We start from the raw sequence: 27,217 nt of genomic DNA, 5'->3' as shown, positions 1-27,217 counted from the left end.
CTACATTTCTTGTTTCCTAACCAGGATGGTTGGCCAACTAATGTTCTTGTAGAACGTTCTGACAGAAAGCAGAATTCGTTTTCAGGTCCTGCCTTGTTTCAGCAAAACATCTCCAAACCATGACATTATCTCCACCATAGCTGACCTTAAGCGCAAAGGTTCTTAATGTGGAATGCAATCATTTTTCTTCCTCAGGCATAAAACCACCCATTTCCCCCCAAACTGTTGGGGACCATCCAGGTGGTTTTTGGTAAATTTTAGACAAACATTCATGGTCTTCATGGTTTCCTCCAGGCTTCTCTGCCATATATCCCATATTTTCCACTGTCTTTATGATGGTGAAATCATGAGTCCTGAGGCAAGAGAGAGACCTCAGGATAGCTGGATGGTGTTCTTGGGTCCATGTGTGGCTTCCTGGATGATTTTATGCCTTGCTCTTTGGGAGATTTTGTCGGGACAGACGCTCATGGGAATACTTACTACTGTGTCAATCCTTCTTTGGTCAATATGGATCTGATTTGGTGGAACCCCAGATCCTTAGAAGTGGCTGTGTACCCCTTTTCAGAGTGATATCCACCAATAGCTGTTTTCTGGTGACATATTTCAAGGTGACATATTTAAAGTGGCAAAATGTGGGCTTAGAACCTTGTGTGTTGACATCTTCAATCTAATAGCAAGAGGTGACATCAGATTTTGTATTGGGTGAGGTTGGCCCAAATCGTTTGCCAACGTCTTCAAAAACCTGACATTAATAATCCATTGCAAACATATGCCTTAGACTAAACTTTTTTTTAGCTTTGACGTTGCAAACTGAATCACTGAGCAATGGTCTCCAATTGGTTACTGGAATGCGACCGAGTACCTTTCCTTCTTATGACGCATTTTGCCCCGTTTTGGACCATCGTCAAGAGCCGCAGCTTTAATCTTGGTGTTGTGTAGATCAAATACCCAGAGTGTAAAGCTGGGCACATTTCCTCTGATATGTACATCCATATGGCGTCTTGTAAAAACCCACAAAATACCATCACCACGTTGGAGCAAATGTATGACATGAAAATAAGAAAACAGATGATCAAGGACTTTATGGCAACATAATAACTGTTCCCATGTTCACTGTTAAAACCATTGTCACTTGCCCTCATGTGCTTCATGTGACGGCACAGAGAGGTGATTAGCAGAACTAACGAGGAGCCGAATATAAGGAAAGGTCCGCAGTTCCCCACTACAAAAGTGATACCATGTAGCACTGGCTGCGTATGGCAGGGTTCATCCGGCTGAAAATGTGTTGAATTATTGAAACGTACATCATGGGAAAAAGCCCACATCTGCAGACACGCCTTACAAAGAACAAACAGAATGGTCACAACGATGGCGCCCGTCAGCCTTTGAGATATCAGCCTTCTCAGAAGCAAAAAGACGACGTGCTTCTAACTTGAAATTTTCAGAAAGTAGAAAACCGAAAGCAGAGTGAGAAACCACGAATCGCCATAAAAAAAAGAAAAGCTCACAGAAGACAATGAAAAAAACAAGATATTGGGGATTGATCTTAAAAAAAAACAAAAAAAAGCATGTGGAGTAGTACGAAGATTTGCCTCCACATCCTTGAAACTGTTAAGAAGGAGAGGATTTTGTCGGAGTCATGAATCTGTCTCCTTTTCAACCAGTCGATGAAATTCACCGAGGTGATAAAGATATTCATCAGCAGCCCCGACGTAAAAATCATTCCAAAAAGAGATACACCTGCAGAAGTCAACTGTCCCGTTAGAGACATCGTCGCCTTCTGACTTATTTCACTGCTCTGTGTGCTTCAGATAAAGAACCTGCAGGCGATGTAGGGCATTTTATACCGTTTTAATATTTCATGCAAATTTGAATGCAAACCGGTCCGTCTGTTAATATTTACACAATGAAACCGCGGTGGATCGGTTTGTTTTATGCCAGGAAGTGAGATTCGCTTTTATTTGCTTGTTGGTTAGGCGACACGGATTGTTGGGAATACATTTTTAAAATCTGTGTTGACTTTTAAGCTTTGGGAACAGATCAAGATGGGGCTTCTGGGGGGAAATGTTGTTTTAGGAGGTCCTTCTTACAAAGCTGCATGAAAGTAGAACAGCTAACTGAACGTCCTGGCTGATCCAAGTGTCCGCCACGCGAGATGGTATAAAAATAAGTCATTATATATATGCCGTGGTCATCGAGACAGAGCTACTGCTTCTTTCCTTGCGTTGCCACACAGTGGGGTCTGTTCACTAAAGTGAAAGCTTTAAGGAGAGTTAAACCATTCTGATGCGGCTGCATTTTCAAGGACAAACCCCGATGAGCTACTCCTTGCAGCTGAGATGGCCCTGCATAATGCATAAATAAATCATTGAGGGGAGTTTGAACCCAGCTTACGATTAAGCACTGAACGTGTCCAGTTGTCTGTTTATACATGAATAAAGAAGATTTTCACTGCCTGCTCTGATCAAAAGGTTTATACCGTGTTAGCCGTGGAAAAGTATAGTTGAAATGATACCATTTATTGGCTAATTGAGAGGTTAATTGCAAGCCTTCAAGGCCAAGTTGTTAGGTCCCTTCCTCCGGCACTAACGAAGCTAAAGCAGAATTTCCTAAATACAAAAGCAGTTCACAGGTTAACAAAAAGGTAAAATGAACACAGAGTGCGGAGAATTTCTTCAGCGGTAAATTAACCGGACTAACATGGATAGATACAGTCCAGTCAGATCATCTTTGATCAAGTTAGATGGGGGCCATAAAACCTTTTGACACATGCCAGATCCATGAAGGGGTCAAATGTTAGCAGAAATAAGTTGGTTGCAGTAATGCAGTGTTTGTGAGAGGATTATTCATTTGTAAGGTTATATCGGGGGATACATTGGCTGTCTTTATTGAGGCCAGTGAGTAAGCGATTGAACTAGCATATCATTGTGACCTCCATATTTTTCCCTCCCCCTGGCTGCGGAGCAATCCCATGAGTACCAGAAGCTTCACATACCGTGTGATGTGACCAGGTTGACAGAAATGCTCTCCAAAATGTGTCCATTCTGATGGATAGTAAACAGTTTGTGTAATGCTTGGCCTGTTTCTCCAACATACGTTGCTGTTGGGCATTTGGCACATATAACGAGCTCCGCCATGTTGGATGATTTGAACATAAAACAGCCATTGATTTTGTGGTTCGAGTGTGAGCCTGGAATTTTATCTGTGCTGTGGATGTGTGCACGGGTCTCACATCTCTTTCGTTGGCAGGGAGAGATACCATTTGTTGTTTGTCTGTGAAGGGTGCTCCTCACAATCCATAGTTTGAGGTTTGACTGAAAGTAGTGGGGGATGTGGCAATATTGTGCGAAATCTTTGGTCAGTGTGTAGGATTGCTCATGTTTCCCTCGAGATCTTGCGTAGGGCTTCCATTTGTGGATTGTAGGTGACCACTAATAGTACTCGATCTCTCTTTTGGGGGTGCTGATATCTCAGAAGATTTTCTCTGGGGATATTCACGGCTTTCAGTGTTTAAGAGTCTGTGATTTTTATACCGTACCCATGGTTGATGAACTCCTTCCTGAGATTCTGAAAATTCAAATGCATCGTCATTTTGCCCTAACTTGAACCTAGGGCAATATGATGGAGAGGACATCCCCGAAAGCACCTTTATTTTGCCCTAATGTGAACTCATGGCAAAATGGCTGTGCTTTCAATGATGTCCTCTCCCCTGTAAGTGAGTGAGAGTGAATAAGAGAGAGGATTTTGAAAAACTTTAGAGTCAAGGTCTGGATAGGTGTTCCTTTCTTAATCATGTATTATAAAAGACAAGAAGCAAATAACTACACTAAATGAAAGGAAACTTTTGAAACATCTAACCTGTCTTTAAAGTTTAATTATCAACTAACAGCTGTACAAGAGAAATTAGTAATGTTCATTTCCCCAGGAAAAGAGTTAAATCGGGGAGTAGAAATGGCAATCACAGAGCTCATACCCAAGCCACAGCTAAATTTTAAGCAAATGGTGGATATCAATTTTATCAGATTAGAACTTGACTAATGCTCAAATACTTGAAAAAAGGTTTGGCCTACGTACCCACATACGTTAGTACCAATTTGATGCTTGATACTGAGTTAAGTTCTCCAAGTCAAACTGCCGTTAAGGATTTTTCACGACTCAGAAAAGTTATCCAGTCGTAGATTAACAAACTTCTCAGAATCCTACTGTGAGAATTTACTTCCGACACCGAACGGACCACTCTCCAGCTGCTTCTGCTTCTATATATAGGTCAGTCGGGGCTGAATTTAAAATATTTAATATTTTTGTTCTGCACTCTCTACCAGTAACGTGACGGTGGGCAGCACAAGGCAATGCTTGCCTCATAGTTTCTGTTTGTTAGGCCACACCCACTTCCCTTTACAGCCTCTGAACCCAGCTAGCTCCTCCTCTTCCTTCAGGCTGTGGCTATAATTGCTGAGCCGATTCAGTTGCTCATTGGCCTTTCATGGTATCACCTGATCAGCACACTTCCTGGTTTTTGTATTGATTCCTGCGTATGACCCGGGCTTCGCTGACGTTCCTGATTCCTGTTAACGGACTCCTGCCTGTTCCTGACTACGAGTACCTCTCCATTCCTGATCTTGGCGTCTGTGACTACCTGTTCCGGGTCCTGATCTTGGCTCGTCTTACTTTTATGCTTTTGACATACGTTTTTTTTTTACCAATACAGGTGTGTTAACTAGTATTCCTGTCTCCGTTCTGATTCTTGGTACTCTGACAGGTCCTAACTCAGCAGACCATTCCCCAGCTCTAGTTCCACACAAATAAACTCACAAAAGGTAACACTGTTTAGACTGCCTATATATTTTTTATTGTTAAATAAAGCACATAATGTATTCCTATATATCATGATCATCTCAACATCTTGGTTTATAAGACACACAAAGTTCTAAAGAATTTCACCATGTATCCACTGCAAAACTGTACTATTTTTTAACATGTCATGATATCGAAAGTCATCATGATTATCTATTAGATTAATAGACATGCAAATATATGTCTTAACTATGGTTACTTATTAAAGATGAAAGAAAACAAAAGCAAACATATAACAAACTGAATCATTGAAAAATGTTCACTCGGTTACTTAAATTTGACCCAGTGATAAACCATCCTGTGGAACCGGAGCCTTAATGTTGGCATTGCATAGACCAGATACCCAGAATGTAGAATTAGGAAGACTTCTTGTAATATCTTGTAAGTATCCATACTCCGCCTAAAGTAAAGCCACAAAATAAAACGAAAATATTGGCTTTTATTGAAACGCAGTAATTGTTCAGATGTTCCCTGTTGAAACCATTCTCGCTTTCCCTTATGTTCTTCATGTGACGGCACAGAAAGGCCATTAGCAGAATCAACGATGAACCAAGTATAAGGAAAATTGATATGTCTTTGGTTGTCTTTGCCTGCAGACTTCCTCCGTCATGAAATATGTCGAGTTATTGACTGGCGGATCCCTGTTAATAGCCCAGGTCTGCAGACATGCCTTACAAAAGGCTGTCAGCATGGCACCAGCTATGAAGATCGAAAGCCTTTGAGATATCTGTCTTCTCATATGCAGGAATAGAATGTGGCCGTAGTTCGCAATCTTCAGGAGGCAGAATACCGAAAGCAAATTTGTAAACCACAGACCGGCGTAAAAAAAGAAAACATCACAAAATAAATTGAAATACTGAGCGATGTGTGAAGAGCTCAATATATAAAGGTTAATTACCGCTAGGAATTTCCAGAACATCCTCGAGAAGACCAAGGAGAAGATAATCTTGTCAGAATCATTTATTTGCCGCCCCCTTTCAACCAGTCAACGGAATTCAAAGCAACAACAAAAATATTCACTAGAATCCCAGAAATGAAGGCAACTGTCATGGCAGAACGAGCGATTTGTGTTTGTTCCATTGGTGTTGTCTTGCCGTTCTTCCACCACCTTCAGTGATCCGTTTGCTTAGGTTAAAGAATCAACCAGTAATGAAGGCTGGTTTATTCCAATGGACGTTATTTAAATATTTAATGCAAAATAAAATGCAAACTGCCCGAGCTCTAAATATTTACATGTTAAAACCACTCCGTATCAGCTTATCTTCCAACGATAATTAACACTTTTATTTCTTTGCTTTCTGATTATGAGTAGCTTTCAATTCAGGTGAAGCCCTTCTTAGATCCACGCTGGATTTTATTTCCTTTTATTTATTGTTTTGCTATTTGTTTTTTTTTCACTCTTGCGTAACTTCAGCTACTGATGCTATTTTTTTTTTTTATAGCACATTTACTAAAAAAAAACAAAAAAAAACATAACATAAAAAAGAGATTTATCATCTTAAACCACATCCATTCTCCGGGTTAGTAATAATAAAAAATTAAATAAAAATAGATAAAAATAATAAATATGTATTATCTAGACTGGTATAAAAATTATTGAAAGCAAATGTCTGCACATCCTTGAGAATGTGAGGGAGATTATCCTTTTTCTTGCTCAACCAGTCAATGGCTTTTCACAGTAACCCTGGAATAAAGGCAAATATTCTTATATGTTTTATTTATCTCATACAAATTAATATTCAAATTCTTCCAGCCAGTAATATTTAAACATAATATTTACTGATAAAACTTTTTTCCTATAGGGTCGTCTTATATGCAGGCTTTCTTTTTTTCCAAATTAATATTCAAATTTGGGGGGGGTTGTCTTATAATCGAGCAAATACGGTATTTAAATTAATTATAGTCTGTAGCTATGTATTTGCATATATTTTACTGTATGATCTGCACCCATAATACCTAAAAGCACCACCACACCATTTTTTGCAATACATCAAAATTCTGGAAAATGAATCAAAAACTGCCGCTGACCTCCAGAATTTTAATGCAGCAAAAGACCTGAAAAGTGACTGGTTCAGTGAACGAAAACTTTCAGAGACAAGCAGCACAGAATATGAATAATTACTGACGAGAAGAAAAAAAATAATTACAATTTATTTATGTTGCATTTTGTTATCTAAAATTGGTTAAGTTACTTTAAGACACAACGCAGGTGGATTTATACTAAAGGTGTAGGTAATAAGTCTAAAACTTTTATAAAAAATTTATAGTAAATATATCATCTCATCCTTTGGCTTTCAATCTGTCTCAGATCGTGTCACTAACTAGCGTCTCGCATCTGTCTCTACCTGGATGTCTCCCCATTTCTTAAAACTCAATCTCTACTAAACCGGACTTCTCATCTTCCCTTCCTAACACAGCATACCACTAAGGCTCTTGTCCATGCCCTGATTATCTCCCGTCTTGATTACTGTAAATCTGTCTTAGCTGGTGTCCCTCTTAACCGTCTCGCTCCTCTACAATCCACCATGAATGCTGCCGCCAGACTTATCTTCCTCTCACATTGCTTTACTAATGTCTCTCATACTTCACAGAATACACAAACATTTAAGATGGAATTTAAAATATATTCTAAAGTTTTCAATTCACCAAAAATCCACAATAAAATATATAGTAAGATATAAAGTAAGATATCATCCTGATCAGATAAGGAGCTTGGGTAGACTTACTGGAAACAAGAACATTTTCTCAAGAAATAACTGTATTTGATTAGAATGATAAACTTAATAGATATCAACGATAAGGTATGAAAATAATCATTTAAAAAACGAATACATTAGCAGCCGAAAAAAAATAAAAATGAAAAACTGAAGAATAATTTATCCGAGGATCGTAGGAGAGGTTCCCTAGGAAACTGTCCTTCCGTTGAGGTTGGGTTTGGTGGCATGTTCTCCGCAGAGCGTCTTGGCATGATGGAGGATTTCGAGCATTGCTCTCCTGAGTTTTGTATTTCCAAAAATAAGAACCGCAGAATGTAAAGTCGGATACAAATTAACGATGCAGCTGCTAATATAACTCGCGATAGGGTGGCCGTGGAAAAATCGGAAAACAATGGTAGCAATCAAATTAACAACGGTGATGAGATGAAGTAAACAAACAGACCGAATGGCGGATAAATGGGCACCGACTCTGGGGGTGCTGAAGCTCGTAATGGTGCTTCTAATGCGTTTCACGTGAACGGTAATATTTCCAATTAAAAGGGAGGTTGTAATGGAAGTTATTATAAAGGGAACAAAATGCCCAAAGAAGAATGCCGGAACCGTGGATGTTGGGTTTATTTCATAACTTCTGTTTTTTTGTGGATCTTGGACAAAAAATAGTATATCTGAATTATATCGACCGGTCCAAGCGAACAGCAACCCCGACATAAGAGAAATCAATAAGGATGCTGCAATCGCATGCAGGATAATGTCTGGCATCCTTAGTTTAAACCGGAGAAGGATGGGATTCGTGAAGATGGTGGTTTTCACGTAGTAAAAAAGGCTCAGCAACATCGCGAGCCACAGGCTAGAAAAGTCACAAAATAACTGAAAGCTCTGAAAAATCCAAAAGTATTTTGAGCAAACACTAAAGCTAAAGATTCGGTTAAAGGTTCTATATAGGATCATGCCATCCAAGATGCTTCTGGAGAGACCAAGGCCCACCAGGATCTTATCACAGGGCTTCAGCCTTCTACCTGCGTAGAAGTCGATGACCATCACTGAGACAATAAACGCGTTCACCACCAAGCCAACCATAATTTCAATGGTTGTGATAATATCAAATGTCATCCAAAGCGAGGTAGGCGTCATGGTGGCCATTGCCGACATCTTCTATGTGGGCTTTATGTCACAGATGGATTTCAGTGTAGCCTCAATGAGACACTGGATGCTTTGCACAGATATATATATGTCCTACGGCGTTGATTGCCCAATACAGACTGCTGACGGGGAGTTTATTTGATTAGGACAAACATTTTTGATTAATGCAAATTGAAGATTGACAGCAGTGGCGTGAATAACCTGACAGCGGCTGAATATGATTAATGAGACGGGTCCTTTGCTTACGATCTGATCAACTTGTCAATCGGGATTTGCAAATATTGAAGCCGGTTTCGGTTGAGATTTTGTGAAGGTTAGATTGCGTGAGACTCGGCAGTTCTGCGGAAAAGGTTCCTCTATAAATCGAAAGATGTAGGTTTAGGTCCAACATGGATTGAAAAAATGGCGTAAAGATAGAGTTCAGAGAGTTAAAAATTCTCCAAATAAACAAAAGTGGCACTTGGAGTACCTTAAAGTTCTGTCATTGGCCCACTGCGATTTCATGTGGTTATTAATGGCCTTGCCATGGCATTTAACGACACATTGAAGCATTTTGCAAATGACACCTAGGTACGGTAATACGCTGAGCTCGACATAATATATATAAAAGGGGTAGTGATTTGAAGGGAGAGAAAATATAATTTTGCTATTGTATTTGGCCAGGGCCGGTTATACCTATAGGCCTCCTCTGGTAGCCTGGACAGGCGTTGTTGGTTTTACTGGCCCTCTGTCTCACTACTCCTTTGCAATCCTGCCGGCATTTTGCGTCATATGCCAGCACTCAGCTGACATTGGTGAATAAATGCCCCACTCCCCCACAGAGGGTTGCATCAGAGATCACCCGAGGCTTTCTGGGGTAAGTGAGCTGCATGTATGTGTGCCAGGGTTAGTTAGGGGTAGTTCCTGTCTGGGTATGTTATTATGTGTGTGTGTGTCTGGATATGCTTGTGTGTGATGTGCCTGGTATGTTTGTGTATATTTGTGCGTGTGTATGTTAGTGTATATATGTGTGTTATTATGTGCGTGTGTGTCTGGGTATGTTAGTGTGTCATGTGTCTGGTATGTTTGTGTGTGGGGGATGTTAGTGTATGTGAGTATTTCAGTGTGTTCTAGTTAAGTTAGTGTGTATGTCCGGTATTGATAGCATGTTTATCTGGGTATTTTAGTGTGTGAACATGTGTCTTTAGGTATGTTAGCATGTGTGTCTGGGTATGTTAATGAAAATGTATGTTTGGGTATGTTAGTGTGTGAACATGTGTCTTTGGCTATGGTAGTGTGTGTCAGGGTTACTCACCTTGATTTGATAATGACCAACCCTTTTCATTCTCAGTTGCCACGGTTACTTACCTGGTTGCCAGCACCTTTCCTACTCAGTCCAGGCTATTTAGGCAACATGGCTCATTACCTCCTCGCCCTTGCGTTGTTTCTGGCTACCAAGTGCATTTCCTGCTAATAAGTGCATTTCCTGCGTGTATTCCTGTGTATTTATAACCTCCTTGCTCCTGGCTTTGACTCTGACTTCACTGATCACAATGTTGGTCACAATGTTGGATCACGATATAAATATATATAGTGATATATATGATGCAAAACACCTTTATATATTTATTTATATTAATAAAGGTGTTTTGCATCATACTTTCTGTCTTTATCTGGTTCCTGGTCTCTAACACTTAGTGACAAAAACCCTGGCACCATCCCTGTATAAGCCATTGGTACGACCCCCATCTTGAATATGCAGAGCAAGTCTGGGCACTTGGTCTTAAAAAAAGGACTTTCTAGCGTTCAATAAAGTGCATATTCAGCTCCAACGTTAATAAAAGGAATGGAGACCCCTAGCTATAGAGAAAGATATCTTAGAGGGCATAACATTATGCAATATATACAACATATATACTTGTGTTATAATATGAAAGTGAGCTCTGATAATATACCATGTTCTGTGCCATTGGACTGATGCAAATTAAACACTGACAGGACTCATAAGCAAAAGTTTTGCAAAAGTCACGCCACAGCGGCATTTTGTTCATGCGCCAGTAAACATGTCTGGAACATTTTGGATTCCATGCAAATTCTGTACCAGAAGGAGATGCTTACAAACCGAATGATTTATTTTAGGACATGTAGATAATCAAATGAAATAATGAAACAGGGGACCAATTCTTCCTCCTTTTTCCAAATATTGGAGGGGTTCAGTCTAGCGGCTGGATGTTTCTGTCAGTGCCTGCCCTGTGCCCTGCCTCTGCTGACTGCTGTGGCTCAATGTTCTTTCTTACTCTGGGGGATCGATTCTTGTTCTTTCTTCTAATATTGGGGAAGTTGTGTACTACATGGTTGGATGGTCTATCAGCCCGTGCATGCCATGTGCCCTGCTGCTGTGGCTCAGTCTCCTTCCTTACTCCAAAGGATTTCTTCTTTATTTTTATTGAATAGTTGAGTCGCTTGGCTTTGGTTCTGTGTAGGCCTGGCCACAAGTCCTCAATGAAGATCACTTCTGACCAGACTTCTCTGCACGATAGATGAGTGTACCGGTAGATGGGTATCCTGATGTTTTCTGCTAATGCTGAACTGGTAGCACTGCTGGACATCTTCCTACTGCTAAGGGGGTGTAAGCATGATGCGTCTTTCATCTGCTGCAATAAGTTTCCTTGGCCGGCCACTGCGTCAACATGGCCTGTTTCTTTATGCTTCTTCAAAAGAGCTTGGACAGAACATCTGGAAATCCGTGTCTGCCTTGAAAATTCTGCCCAGGAGAGACCTTGCTGACGCGGTGTAACTACCTTGTGTGTTGTTGCTGTGCTCGGTCTCGGCATAGCGTATGGCTTTTGGCATTAGACTTCAGCAACCTCACCTTGTTGGATAAGTTTGGATGTTCCTCATCCAGTTTTATTCCTCCTACACAACTGTTTCTGCTTCAGTTAATGATTGTGTTTCAACCTACATTTTAAATTGATGATTAGTACCTGTTTGATATAATTGTTTAATCATAAATCTAACTACCGGTATATGCTAAAACCCCTGATTAGTGTACCTAGAAGAATTGATGTTATTTTGAAGGCAAAGGGCATTCGTACCAAATATTGATTTAATTTTGATTGTTCTTCTGTTCACTCACTTTGAATTTTTTAAATGATAAAATTAAACTATTAACATGTCTATTATGAAAGTATTCTTACGTTACAGCATTTTATTACACCTGCCTAATAGTTTTGCACAGTGCTGTTTATGTATGGATGCAGTCACCTCAGACAGAGGGCCAGTCTGGACCAGAAATCTCATATACAGCAGGTAAATCTACCAATGCGTGTACCTGGACATGCCAACGTACTTGGCTGTACCTTACCATTCTGGCAGAATGCAAAACCGTATTTTATTACCTTTCATTCTATTCATTTCATTATAGAACCCAATAACATTTGAAAAACCAATAGTGATTACTGGGGGGGGGCAAGATGGCAACACACGTGCATACATATGACTTGCCTTTATTTTAGATGTCTGTGAATTTAAGTTTTATATTTTAGAAAGGATTAGTTTTCGGGAAAATATTTAAGGAAATTTCGAAGATGTTTTTTCTGAAGGCTGACGGACATTGCCTTCGGTTTGTAAGGTTAAAATAAAAATGAAGCCAGTGCGTTATTGTGCAGGAGAGGAACGTGTAAAAGGCATTGCCTGCGTTTGTGGGGCGGGCTGGAAGTATATTTAAACCCCTCTAATCCAGCCCTCCTGAGACATTACGTCATTCCACCAGAAAGACGGGCAATTTCATCATCAATGACCTCAGCTTTCGACATACAGAGGAACCCATCAATTCTCTCTAGCAGCTAATAACAGACACCGTCAGTATTGAGTATTGAGCGTCCCCTCCACCCTCCACGGTGAATTTTGGTTATCTGTTCCCAACGCAGCCCTTTTCTTTAAGCTTCCTGCAGCCCTGCTAGGCTCCTACCTATAGGAGTTCCTCAGCTTATTGCTCCTGTGACCTTGTGCGGTCCAGATTTGTTATCGTGTCATTGTCACTCATCGAAGGAACGCTCCTCTCTTTCATCGTTTTGATTGGCTGCGGTGTATCATAGTCGGCTTCCAGCGAATAACGCTACCTCCACAAGGGGATTCCTTTCAGGAACTACACCTCCATACGCTACACGGTTTATTCTGGGGTGCTAACGGACGGTGGGAACCTCGATTGTGGGCTGTTCTTGATTTGTTTTGTGAGTGTTTTGGATATAAATTATATTTTTTATTGTTTCAGACAATATATATATATATTATTAGTTATAGTTATATAACGTGTGTTTTCTTTTTATCTTTATTTTTTTTTATTTGCTATATATTAGGAGCATTCTCTTTTTTTTTAAATCAGTTTTTATTAGCCACTGCGAGGCGCGTCAGTGCGCACAGAGATACAAACAATGAGTTACAAATGAGTATCACAACAATGTAACATCACAGCAATACGTATAGAATCACAGAAGCGAATACAATAAACTGCCACAATGATGTTGGTACAGGAATGATAAGCAGCAGTAATGTCAGTTCAAACAATGTAACCCAAACATTGAAGGAGTAGTGACGAGCCCCCCAGCGGGTTTTCGTTTTATATCATACCAGAAAGGGGAAAAAGAAGAGAAAGAGAAAAAAAGAAAAAGACGGAGGGAAAGAGGGAAGGGATCCAGAACTAGAAGATGAATAGAGAAAAAGGGAGAAAAGAGAAGGAGGAGGAGATGGCAACTTCCACGAGACATGTGGCTAGTTAGAGATAAAGCAGGGCCGACTGGGCGGTAATATCCGTGTGAACAGCGAGCCATGGTCCCCAGACGGCGGTAAAGGAGGGCATCTTATTTCTCAATTTAGCAGTCAAATGTTCCATTACAATGAGGTCCCACACAGCGGATTGCACTTCTGTTAAGGTAGGTGGGTTCCCCTTCCATTTCCTAGCAATCGTTAGCTTAACCGTAGCGCAGAGGCGATGAATGAGATCATGATTATGACGCGATAAATTCGGCTCTGAGGCGTCCATCACCAATAAGGCGACCTCCGGAGTCCCGACGACGGTAAGACCCAAGGCCTGGGAAAGCTGGTGAAAGGAGTCTCTCCAGAGCAGTTGAATGGGCGGACAGGACCACCACGCATGCAGGTAAGTACCCGGAACACCACATCCCCTGAAGCAGGTGTTATCTGAGGATCGGAATATACGGGACAGTCGCGACGGGGAAAGGTACCAATGAGCTACCACCTTGTAGAGTCGTTCCTTCACAAGCGTACAAGCGGTAAGTTTATGCATGGTGGAGGCTGCCTCATCCCACACCTCGCTAGCATAGGTCGTGTTTAAGTCTAAGTGCCATCTGTGTCTATATGAAGGTGGCCCACCAAACCGTGCCGCAAGGAAGTGGTCGTAGATGGTAGATATAGCGTGCTTCAGACGTGTACCAGCTAGGAATCGCTTTTCAAATGGAGTTGGCGCAGCCAAGCGGTGTGCCGATAAACAGGAGTGCAGAAAGTGTCTAATCTGAAGATAGCGAAATATCTCCGAGGGTGGAATCTGTAGTGTCTCGCGAAGCAATGCAAACGAGTGGACAGCCTGCTGATGGACCAATTGGCCTAATCTCACAATTCCCTTCTCCAGCCACCACCCGAAGCTCCGCGGATGCAGTCCCGCCGGGAATGCCGGATTATAAAACAAAGGAGTCAAGGGGGAGGTAGCACTCGTGAGTTGGTAAGTAAAACGGCATGACCTCCAGATGGCGAGAGAGGTCTTCATCGACAATAACGAGAAAGCGGTAGGTAAAGCTGAAACATCGACCCAAAGTAGATGTTGTAGTTGACGATGAGAGACAAAACTGCGTTCGATGTCGACCCACGGGAGAGTGCCTTCCGGAAGGGACCACGATTCCAGCTGCAAGATCCTAGCCGCCAAGTAATAAAGGTAAAAGTTAGGGGTATTGAGGCCCCCCTTATGTTTGGGCATGTACATCGTACGTCTGTTGATTCTGGCACGTTTAAAGTTCCATATAAAGCGCAACACAAATGCTTGGAAGGAATCCAATTCAGATCTGCGAATAGGAATAGGTAAAGTGCGAACTAAGTACAGGAGCTTGGGGAGAATGTTCATTTTGACTGCATATATTTTCCCGAGCCAAGAGATGGAATAGTTGGCCCATTGGACGATTTCCGCACGTAGTGAAGCCAACAGCGGCGTATAATTAGCGTGGTACATGGACAAAGGCGAGTTGGTGATTTTGACACCCAAGTAGGTGAGTGAATCAGGCCTCCAAGTAAACTTAAAGCGGGTGGTGATAGAGTTCAATACTTGGTCGTCTAGGTTAACATTTAAAGCCTCACACTTAGAGTCATTCACTTTGTAGCCCGAAACTGCGGAGAAGGAGTGAAGAACTGAGTACAAATTTGGAAGGGAGACGAGAGGGTTGGTGACGGTAAGAAGGACATCGTCGGCGAACAGACTGAGTTTGTAATGACGTTCCTGAAGCTGCACTCCTGTGACATCTGGATTAGACCGAATCGCAATGGCCAGTGGCTCAAGGCAGAGAGCGAACAGGAGAGGCGACAGCGGGCAGCCTTGTCTAGTGCCGTTAAGCACATTAAACGGCAGCGACTCGTAGCCCATGAGAGCAATCGTCGCCATCGGGGAGTCATACAATGCTTGAATACCCCTAAGGAAGCGACCGTCAAAGCCAAACAACCGCAACACTTCCCACATATAATGCCAGTCGACGCGGTCGAACCCCTTCTCGGCGTCCAACGCCAGGAGCATCATCGGCTGATTAGTCGAAACCGCCACCTCAATCAGATCCAGCGTTCGCCTGATGTTGTCCGGTGCCTCCCTGTGAGGTATAAAGCCGACCTGATCTGGGTGGATTAGAGGTGAGATAATGGAGCTCAATCTTGTCGCCAAAATTTTCGCATAGAGCTTGGTGTCGGCGTTTATAAGCGATATAGGGCGATAGCTCCCGCAGTTCGCCGGATCTTTCCCCTCTTTATGGAGCACAATGATCCTGGCAGCGAGCATCTCCTTGGGTATTGGCCGCCCATCCAGAAAGCCATTGAAAAGGGTGAGCAGGCGAGAGTTCAAGATCGGTGAAAACTTCTTGTAATATGAACCTGGCAAACCGTCAGGACCCGGCGCCTTAGAGGCTTTGGTAGAGGAGAGGGCACGAAGGAGCTCAGCTTCCGTGATAGATCTGCTTAAAATAGTAGAGTGGTCCGCAGACAGGCGCGGAAGCGAAATTGAATCCAAAAATGCAGAGATATGAGTAGGACCAGTCTTATTGATGGGGGCTTTGTTGCCATCATAGAGAGACTTGTAGAAAGTAGCAAATTGCTCCGCGATATCTACCGGATTAACCCAAGTTCGTTGGCGACTGTCAATAATTTTAGATATATTTTGAGTCTTCCTCTGGCCTTGCCAGCATCGTGCTCGGTTTATTCGCTTTCTCAAAAAAGGTTTGCTTCGTGAGATTGAGGGAGTGAAGTACCGCTTTGCTATGGAGTAAGTTCAGCTCCCCTCGCACCTGAATAATGTCCCGAAGGGTCGAGGCACACAAGGTCTGTTTATGATGGGCTTCCAGACGGGATAACTTGTCAGTGAGCGACTGCAATTCGAGTTGACGTGCACGCTTACGTCTCGCTGCCAGCTTGAGGAAGGAGCCCCGTATGAAAGCCTTATGCGCCGACCAAATCAGAGACGGGTCTACTCCGGGAGTTTCGTTAAACCGAAAATATTCCCGAAGATCTCTTTGAATTTCCTCCACCGCAGAGGGATCGGACAGTAAGAATTCATCCAACCTCCAAGAGCGACGAGTAGAGGCGGCGTCAGAAAAGACAATCACGCATTCCACCGCTCCGTGGTCGGACCATGTGATGGGGTGAATTGAGGAAGACATGCCCGAGGTAACCATGTTCTGACTCAAAAAAATAAAATCAATGCGGGAATACGATTTGTGCGGATTGGAAAAAAAAGAAAAGTCGAGCATTTTAGGGTGAAGCAATCTCCAAGCATCTACCAGGGCTGATGTGCGGGCAAAATCTCGAAGGTGTTTCGTGTTGGGCGAAGCAGATTGCGTGATGTGAGGGCCCTTCCTGTCCAAAAACGGGTCCCATATTGAATTGAAGTCACCCCCCACAATTATGCGATGTGAGCGATAAGGCAATAAGATATCTGACAGTCGGTTGTAAAAGGAGGCATCACTTGCGGAAGGCGCGTAGACATTCAAAAGCACCGTAGGGTGATTGCAGAGGGTCCCTATTAATACAAGGAATCGTCCCCATTTATCTGTTAAAGTCTCAGCGAGCTGGAATCCTAGAGAGGTTCTCAGAAAAATACTAACGCCATTCTTTTTTTGTCTCGGGTGCGTCGCATGGTAGTGCGTCCCAAAGGACTTGTGCCAGAGTGACGGGATATAAGATTTACGGAGATGTGTTTCCTGAAGCATGATGATATCGCAATGATGTTGCTGGTAGTAGCGGAACGCCAACCGCCGTTTATGCGGAGTGTTGAGCCCCCTGACATTGTGAGAGATAATCTTAAACTGTCTTGGCATCAGGGAGGAGGAGGAGACGCTGACCGGACGGAGCCCGAGTGACTGTGTTCGGTGGCCACAGGAGGGGTCGCCATCACCACCCCAAGAGAGAGGCAAGACAGGGAAAGGTAAGTAGCAGAGAGAGAAGAGAACAGAATAGAGGAGAGAGAAGAGAAGAACAAAAGGCAAAAAAACAACATATGGGTAACAAGGCTATCACCTGGCAACGGGTGTCGCCTAGCCCCAACTAAGTGTCAGGGCAAGCAACTGACAGGCAATAGAATGACCACACAGGTCTATAAGGGTAAGTAACTAACCGCAGGGAGTCAACGGCCTCCCAACAGCCCAAGCAAGGAAGAAGAGAAGGTAGTGCTATAACCTTCTCTGCCTAGCAACAATCAGTGTACCGTGAAAAAGTGCACCTCCCGGTAATAAATGGCACTAAGACAGCACAACAGAACAGTAGCACGGGACAAAACGTGTGGTAAACAAAATGAAAACATGTGTTAATAACAAAAAAGAAAACATTGGATGTGTAGAGTGCAAACAGATACTTAGCTGCCCCGAGCCACACTCAGCGCCGAAACAGCAGGAGAAAGTCCCTCCAGGTGGAGACAACAAAGTCCAACGGCGACGAGGAGGTCAAACCGGCTGGTAAACGGAGAGAGCTGGGTTACAAAAGTCCAGACGGCAGCAAACGGTGAGGAACTGATGAAGCAAACCAAATCAGGTCGCGGCGACTCCAGATTCAGCGACAGTAGCAGGAGCGGCTCGTGCAGTGGTAGATGCGGAAGGGTCCGTCCATGCCTCCGGGTTGGTAAGGGGCGCCTCCCGTCGCTGCGTCCTACGGCCAAGAGGGAGAGGTGGCAGGTCCAATTCTCGCAGCAGCGTGTCGGCAGCAGTTAACGACCTGATAGTGATGCTCCTACCAGCATGCGTAGCCTGGAGAGCGAATGGAAACCTCCATCTGTAGGAAACTCCCTGGGTGCGAAGGTGGTCGGTTAGAGGCTTGAAGTCTCTGCGGCGCAGTAAAGTTTTAGGTGACAGGTCTGAAAAGAACTGTACCTCCAAATTCCCGAGGCGAGGAGAGGCCGATCTCGCTCCCTTCATGAGGGCCTCTTTGATGGGATATTCTCGAAGTTTCACTATAATGTCCCTCGGTTTATCCGGGTTGAGTGGTTTGGGGCGCAGAGCCCTATGAGCTCGCTCAATTGCTATCTGTTCCATCGGCGTGCCAGGGAGGAGTTGCTGGAAGAGGACGGCCAGTACCTCGTCAACCTTCAGGTAAGTCTCTGGAACTCCTCGAACGCGGATATTCTCACGGCGAGATCGATTTTCAAGATCCTCTTGGGCGTCGTGTAGGAGCTGTAACTCCTGCTGTAAAGAGGCAATGTCGGATCTCAGCGCGTGTTGTTCCTTCAGGACGGATGAATGAGTGCGTTCGAGGGCATCCGTGCGGTGGCCGATATCAGAGATGTCTTTCCGCAGATCTTTCAGCTCAGACCGTATTTGGTCGATGATATCTTGTTTGACCGTGAGAACCAGATGTTTAATGTCCGCAATATCCTGCTTGGAGCAGGCCGTCTCCGCAGCCATGTCGCAGCCCGAAGGCGCAGATGGAGAGAGCGTGGGAAGTGCAGGCGAAGTCGGTTTTCTGTGAAAAATATCCGGTACTGACGACTTTTTCAAAGATTTGCGAGTGCCCCCTGGCATGCTGCGGTACTTGACCGAGACGTGGGGAAGAGAAGGGCAAAAGAAAGTGCTAAAACAGTCGCTTATGTAGGGCTTGTCGGGAGAGCAGTGAGACTACACGACCATCTTGTCCCGCGGCTAGCTCCGCCCCCCAGGATCATTCTCTTTTTATTTTGTATTTATTTACATTTTGTTGCACATTTTTGTGGTATTTTTAAGTTTTCATCTCTCCAGATTTGTCTCCTGCTAGTTTGGGCTGCAGTCCTCCATCTGAGTTTCTTACCAGCTTTCAGAGTCTTCTTAATGGTTGGGATGCGTGGACGCCAGGGCCCTAGTGTGTCCCCAATTAAATTATTGAAGAGCCCTGCTGCCTAAATAGCACAGGGCGACATGTAGTTGTGGGGATAGGAGCTAGGGTTCATTGAAAGGTCAGCTATTAGTTATATGGAGGGTTCAAAAGTTCAGGCTTGAAGTTTAAAAAAAAAAAAAAAAGCTGCTAGGTTATATAACTTAGAAATTCGGGGTGTGCGCGCGCTGCTTAGTTTTGCCGCCTTTGTCTCGAGGACACCTCGAGAGCGCTTAGGTATGCCTCGCGCTGCGCAAAAGGTGCGAAATGGCAGCGTCTCATGCCACAAGGCGAACTGCAGGCTGTGCTACTGACCTTTTTAAGGCTGATAATTCGGCTGAGCAGGAGAGCCGCAGGCGAAGATGGAAGCTCTCCTTGAAAAACTCCGAGAAAAAGCGATGGAAAGAGGAGGAGAAGCATGGTTGCAGAGCTGTCTGGACCGCCATGCTGAAGAGGATCCTATTCAATGCTTCGTCGGCTGTGAAGAAGAAGTCGTTCCGGGTATGCTGCAGGAACCATCGCGGGATTTGATCGATGTATCGCGGGAGTTGGGCCGAGCATCAAGTTCCGCTGCAGGAACCATCGCGGGATTTGATCGATGTATCGCGGGAGTTGGACCGAGCATCAAGTTTCCCTGCTCTGAGGTCACGGAGATCAAGCAGTAGAAGATGCTTGAAGTCTTCGGAAGGCGAGGAACGCGGAAGCAAAGGCAAAAAGCCGGCTTCCAGGAAGAAAAGACCCCATTCCCGTTCTCCACAGAGAGGAGGGGCGAATTTAAAGAGCAAGCAGCCGTTCCAGCTTCAGGAGGAAGAAGAAGACATGCTTCAGGACCGGTATGGGCATCTGGGACTGGCAGTAGCCGGTCCTTCACAGCACCAAGATGATCTGGACAATGCACAGGAGAGAGGCAGAGCTGGGTCTAGCAGGGGTGAGTACCCAAAGGATAATTTAAGTAAATTGAATGAGCTGGTGGGTTCTTTAGTGGGCTGTTTAAAAGAATTACAAGGTGTTTTCGGAGACATCAGCCAAAAGAACAGGTTCAAAAAAGCGGAGACGCCAGTGAATTGGTTAAGAATGCGCCCCTTTTTAGACAAATACCCAAACAAGCGCAAAGCTAATTTGCTTCTTTCAGGTTTTGCTGAAGGTTTTCAGGTACCGGTGCTTGAGAGAAGCGAATGTGTTTGGGTTAAAAATTTGAAAACAGTAGAAGACAATAAAGAGGTGGCTAAAGAAAAAATTAAAAAGGAATTAAGCTTGGGCAGGTTTGAAGGCCCAGTTTCGGTGCCACCTTTTGTTAATTTCAAGCTATCTCCACTGGGTTTGGTCCCCAAAAAGAGCCAGGGGCTTTTAGGTTAATACATCACTTATCTTTCCCAAAAGGTGAATCGTTGAATGATGAAGTCAATGAATTTGATTTCCCAGTGCATTCCGCTTCTTTTGATGATGCATTGAAATGGGTCAGATATTTGGGTAAGAATACTTTACTGGCTAAGGTGGATATAGAGGCAGCTTTTCGGCTCTTTCCCATTCACCCGTCTTGTTTTTGTTCTTTGGGTTTTCAGTTTGATGGTGAATTTTATTTCGATAAATGTTTACCTATGGTAATTTCTTCTTTTTATTTTGAGGCTCTCTCTTCGTTTTTGGAATGGGCAGCTATACAAGTTTCGGATTTAGTGCATGTTATACATTATCTTGATGATTTTTTATTCTTAGTTAATTGTTTGACGTTGCTAAATTCTTTTATGGTTATTTCAGATTATTTTGGCGTTCCTTTAGCAGCGGATTAGACAGTGTATCCAACTACTAAATTGCAATTCTTAGGCTTAGAAATAGATACAGAGAAGATGATTTTCAGACTACCAGTTGATGAGATTAAAAAATTAAAATGGATGATTCGTTTTATTTTACGTTATAAAAAGGTTACGGTTAGATGTTTTCAATCATTATTAGGTTTATTGAATTTCGTCTTCAAGGGTTTTGCCAATGGGCAGAGTGTTTTCTAGATTAATTGGTAGAGGCATTGCGGGTAAAAAAGAAAGTTATCATAGAGTCAGAGTTTCTGAACAGATTAGGGAAGATTTGGCGGTTTGGAACCTATTTTTTAGACAAATTTAATGGAGTGGCTATTTGGCAGGATGATTTTGTTAGCAATGATCAGTTGCAATTTTTCACGGATGCGGCAGGTGCTACAGGTTTTGGGATATATTGGCAGGGAAAATGGGCTGTGGATAAACGGCCTGATAAATGGGTTCAAGCAGGTTGGACCAGAAATATGGTTCTGCTGGAATCATTTCCGGTAGTTGTGGCGCTGGAATGTTGGGGTGATCAACGGAGGAATAAAAGATTGCTTTTACATTGCGACAATATGGGTGTGGTATGGGTAATAAATACGCTGAAAGCTAAATCCTTACCGGTTATAAATGTTTTAAGACGTTTGGTTTATTTGTGCTTAATATTTAATATACGGTTAAAAGCAAGACATATCGCTGGCAAAAAGAATCTAATAGCTGATGCCCTTTCATGTTTCGATTTCAAGAGTTTCGGAATTTTGGCGCCACAAGCGGAGAAGGAAGGGATGATGGTTCCGGGCAGTATTTGGGAATTAACTTCTCCCAGATAAATTCTTTAATTTCTCAATCTTTGTCTAAAGGGACATGGAGTGCGTACACCAAAGCATGGAAATGCTGGTGTCATTTTGCAGAGGAAAAAACTATAGATAAATTTGATAATAGGTTGGAGTTAGCGTTGGAATTTGTTTTTAAAATGAATGGGTCATAGATATTTATTAGGAATTTCATTTTTCTTTAAACTAGCCGGTAAGAATTCTTCATTTAAAGAGTTTTTAGTAAAGCAGGTTTTAAAAGGGGCATTGATAGCAGAAAGCCTATTTCTTTGGAAATATTAGAAAAGCTTGTTAATATTTTGCATGAAGTTTGTTGGGATGATTTTGAGAGGCGTCTATTTAAAACTGCTTTTATAATTGCATTTTTTGGCGCATTTCGTATAAGCGAGTTGGTAGCGGCCAACAAAAAAGGTGGTTCTGGTTTGCAACATGTGGACGTGATATGTGGGACAAGCTGCAACCAGACTGATGAGGAGCCAACAACCTCAAATATGTGCAAACAGGGAAAAGAAAAAATGTCGGTGCGCTAAGCTAGTCACAGGCTCAAATAATACAAATGTGTAATACGAGGCCTACCAAACAGGTGTAAGCATGCTGCAAGAAACAGTGTATTGGCTGTACAATGTATACAAAAAACAAAAACTGTCTGCGCCTCGCACCCTAATAAAGTTGGCAACAAATCTATAAACATAATATAAATGAGAGGTTTTGGTTATATGAATTGGCCAAAGCATAATTAAGCTCATCTGCCACGTCAAGGCACACTCTCAATAGGGTGAGAACCGACTCTCACCTCCTACATAGCGGGCACACTATTTTTTTTCTTTTCCCAGAATTATTTAATGCCATTAGGCCAAAGGTTAGCGGGAATTGGCTGATTCATAGTTCTGGTTCATCAATTCAGAAGCGTGCTTAAAAAGTCATTTGTAGGACTAGGGATGGGTGATATGGATTATTCATCACATTCTTTCAGTATTGGGGCAGCAACGGAAGCTGCGATGTTACGTTTGGATCAATCTGTTATAAAGAAGATTGGGAGGTGGAACTCGAATCGTTATTTAGGTTATGTTAGGCCTCATTTGTTATAAGTTTGTGTCTAATAATAATTTCTTTTAGGTCAACGTCCAGTTATAGTTTGGATTGTTGGACACTCGTTCATTTTCTGGGCGCAGAAAAGAGCAGCACAACGGAGCCACGGAGAGAATTTAGGTTTTGATAATAAGAAAGTTCAGTTGTATTGGTTAGGCATTAGGGGTTTAGGCATATGTCAATTAGAAGCTATTTTGTTAGACTATGCAAATATGTTACCAATTCCCGATGTCATTGTTATTCACTGTGGGTGAAACGATTTGGGTAAAACAAAAGTCCATTGAATTGTTGTTAATCTTTAAAGAATTAATGTTAAATCTTAAAAGGTTTTTTAAGGACACAATGTTAGTCTGGTCAGAAATCATTCCTCGGTTTATATGGGTATCCAGACCTGAGTTTAAAGCGCTAGAGAGAGCACGGAGGAAGCTAAATAGATCAATGGAAAAGTTTATGGCAATGGAAGGGTTACTTAGTTTCAGGCATGTTGATCTGGAAGGTAAATGTGCTGGTCTGTATCGAAAGGATGGTGTTCACTTATCGGATATAGGATGCGACATCTTTAACCTGGATTTACAGAATCTGGTGGAACAGGCCGTGGCTTTTATGGGGTAGGGCCACAAATGGGAGTTATATCCATTTGTGGCGGATGAATGAACTGGTTATGTGGTGGTTTGTCTACTGGCTTTTAGGGCGGTAGGCATTGTACATATATATATATATCGTGTAAATTATATGGTGGTGAAACTCTGGGTTTGGGCCAAGAGTTTCGTTAAAGTTTGTATTGTAAAATAAGTATTGTTAAACTAAATAAAAGTCCACGGCCTGTTAATTCCAAAAATAAGTGTCTTTGTTTTTATTTCACAATATTGGTTTATTGTTACATTTTTAACTGGTTTTCATTATCCCTTACAACGACACCCCCATTTAAGGGAGAAATAGGGGGGGAAGTGGAGTGGATCAGGAAGACCTGGATGATTTGGGTGTTGACACAGAGAACTGGAAGAAGTGGCGCTTCTCCCGGAGTCTCCGGCCGAAGCTTGGAGAATTCCCAGGTATCACCATAGATTGATTCAGAATAGAAGCCGCCTCCACGCATTATTCGAAGATCCAACCCTTAAAACCTCTCCTCATTTTCAAGATACATTTTTGACACTAAATTTTGACCAAAAATTACTTTGGACTTTATACAAAGTTCCTGGCAAGAATGAGGGGCTTCTTAAGACTCCTTGCATGAGAGTAAAATTCAAAAAGATACACACAAGATAAGCTGGAAAGTTTTCCCTCCCAAGATCAGTGAGACTATTCAGTGACCTAAGGACTGAAAATATCATTAAAAATTAAAATAATAAATCAAGTCACTTGTAAGTGACAATTTAGGCCACTGACATTGATTCCAATCAATAATCAATGACCACAATCATTGATCAGATAAAAATAAACAATAAAATATTTTTTATTAATGTGTGTGTTTTGGTTTTTTTTTACACTCTGGTCTCCCAACCACCCCTCACATCAAGTCATTCACCAAATCCTGCCAACTGGGAGACATCTTCACACAAAACACTACTAAAACACTTAGTTATTCCTTTTTGATTTCCCATCTGGATGGTTGCTACCTCCCAATATCACACCTTTCAGCATTAAAATCCAATCTGAACACCTCTGCCAGACTAATTTTCTTATTTTACCGGTTTTTGTCCACTGCCCCACTGTGCCACCCTGACCAATGGCTCCCTATACCCCCTCCAGAATAAAAGTGTGGCATATAAAAGTGGCATATAGGGGGGTATAAGGCATTTTTGGGGGCAGAGTGGCAAGCCTGGGGGCAGGTGTGCATAACTGGGGGGGGGGTAGGTTGTAGTGATGGGAAGTTCGGATCATTAAAGTGAATCGGATCATTTCGATTCGTTCACTGAAATGATCCGATTCATGATCCGGATCTTCGGATCACTCAGTGTGTCTGCACGGAGTTACTGTTTTCCAGTAACTCCGTGCAGGCACACTAACGATTGGCCCCGCCCCTTTCATTATGAATCCTCCCCCCTGCCTCCAGTGATGTCAATGAAGGCAGAGAGTCGTTCAAAGATTCGGATCTTACAGGGATCCGAATCTTACAGTGATCCGGATCACTGTAAGATCCGGATCATTGTAAGATCCGGATCATTGTAAGATCCGGATCATTGTAAGATCCGGATCTTTGAACGACTCTCTGCCTTCATTGGCATTCTAATCATTCAGATAATATCACCATACTGTTATAAATAAATACATTAATAATCACTGCCCCCAGGATTTACATTCCCCTTTACCTGCAACTGCACCTTAAGCTAACTTTATTAAATTAATTAAATTAACCCTCACCATTAAATTAACCCTAAACACCCCATCAACCATGACTGCCCTAAAATTAACCCTTAACACCCCATCAACCATGACTGCCCCTAAAATTAACCCTTAACACCCCATTAACCATAACTGCCCCCAAATTAACCCTAAACACCCCATTAAGCATAACTGCCCCTAAATTAACCCTAAACACCCCATTAAGCATAACTGCCCCCAAATTAACCCTAAACACCCCATTAAGCATAACTGCCCCCAAATTAACACTAAAGACCCCATTAAGCATAACTGCCCCCAAATTAACACTAAAGACCCCATTAAGCATAACTGCCCCCAAATTAACACTAAAGACCCCATTAAGCATAACTGCCCCCAAATTAACCCTAAACACCCCATTAAGCATAACTGCCCCCAAATTAACCCTAAACACCTCATTAAGCATAAATGCCCCTAAATTAACACTAAAGACCCCATTAAGCATAACTGCCCCCAAATTAACCCTAAACACCTCATTAAGCATAACTGCCCCTAAATTAACACTAAAGACCCCATTAAGCATAACTGCCCCTAAATTATCCTTAAACACCCCATTAAGCATAACTGCCCCCAAATTAACACTAAAGACCCCATCAACCATACCAATTTATTAGGGTTAATTTCAGGGGCCGTTATGGTTAATGGGGTCTTTAGGGTTAATTTCAGGGGCCGTTATGGTTAATGGGATCTTTACGGTTAATTTCAGGGGCAGTTATGGTTGATGGGGTATAAGGGTTAATTTTATGCTGATGATTGAGGGTTAATTTAATTAATTTAATAAAGTTAACTGTAGGTGCAGTTATAGGTAAAGGGGGGCAAACTCAGGGGAATCTAAATCCTGGGGGCAGTGTGAACATTATTAATGTATTTATTTATAAAAGTATGGTATCAGTGATATTCTCTGAATGATTCGAATCTCTGTAAGATTCGGATCCTTGTAAGATCCGGATCCCTGTAAGATTCGAATCATTCGACTCTTCGGTTCATTCGACTCTTCGGTTCATTCGACTCTTCGGTTCATTCGACTCTTCGGTTCATTCGACTCTTCGAACGACTCTCTGACTCTATGAGTCATCGTTCCTGTGAGAATTAATGAGCTGTAACCTGACCCTAGAGTGCTCTGCAGATGACTCACAGCTCTAGGATCAGGTTACAGCTGCATGATGATTCACAGACTGAACCGCTACAAACGAATCGTTCAGTCTAGTGAACCGACTCATCCGGATCACTAAAAAGAACCGGATCAAATGAACGATTCGTTCATGATCCGGACATCACTAGTAGGTTGGCAAATAAAAGGAAATAAAAACAAAAAACAAGAATTTCTCAATCATAGCTTTTATTAAATATGAAAAAATAGTTTACATGAAGAAATATGTTTTACCAGAATATGGTGAAGAATGATGTGATCGCTCTTTTGTTCCACTGAATAAAATAGAACTTTTTCATCTAAAAATGTTCGCTGTAGCAAATGTTTTGATTCCATTCTGTGTAATGTATTTCATTAGGGGCTTTTTAACACTTTTGCTTTTTGGCATTTTAATACAAATAATGTGATAAAAAGAATGTTTTATAGTTATTTGTATGGCAAATAGTGTGACTCGGGTATGTATAAGGGGTGCGTGTGGGTATAAGAGCTCAATCGCGAGATAAACTATATGAGGCAGGTCTCCAAACAGTGGCGGAACTACCGGGTTGCGACTGCGACCGGGCCCTGGAGTTCTGCCAGTCAGGGGGGCCCAAGGGGTGCTGAGCGGTTGCTGAAAACGACCGCTTGGCAACTCTTGGGCCCCCCTGACTGACAGAAATCCAGGATGCCTCTGCTCCCCGCCGCTGCCGC

General features: G+C 42.5%; 2 protein-coding genes across 2 annotated transcripts; both read right to left on the bottom strand.

Annotated features, from left to right (window-relative positions):
- Window positions 1-815: 815 nt before the first annotated feature.
- On the bottom strand, window positions 816-1,771 carry LOC128484185 (taste receptor type 2 member 4-like). The gene is given in 2 exon segments (XM_053460504.1): window positions 816-1,503; window positions 1,593-1,771. Coding segments are annotated over 2 exon segments (867 nt in total).
- A 5,986-nt stretch (window positions 1,772-7,757) lies between these two features.
- Window positions 7,758-8,720, bottom strand: LOC128484184 (taste receptor type 2 member 9-like). Its single transcript, XM_053460503.1, has one exon. It carries the CDS (start codon window positions 8,718-8,720, stop codon window positions 7,758-7,760), a length of 963 nt encoding a protein of 320 aa, XP_053316478.1.
- Window positions 8,721-27,217: the final 18,497 nt, after the last annotated feature.

This window comes from Spea bombifrons, chromosome 3 (assembly GCF_027358695.1).
Source record: "Spea bombifrons isolate aSpeBom1 chromosome 3, aSpeBom1.2.pri, whole genome shotgun sequence".
NCBI classification, from domain to species: Eukaryota; Metazoa; Chordata; class Amphibia; order Anura; family Pelobatidae; genus Spea; species Spea bombifrons.
Note: the sequence above shows the minus strand (reverse complement) of the source record. Positions and strands in the feature narration are given on the sequence as shown.

Excerpts from the sequence above, each read along its gene's own strand:
- LOC128484184 (XM_053460503.1), bottom strand. The coding sequence starts at position 8,720 with ATGTCGGCAATGGCCACCATGACGCCTACCTCGCTTTGGATGACATTT.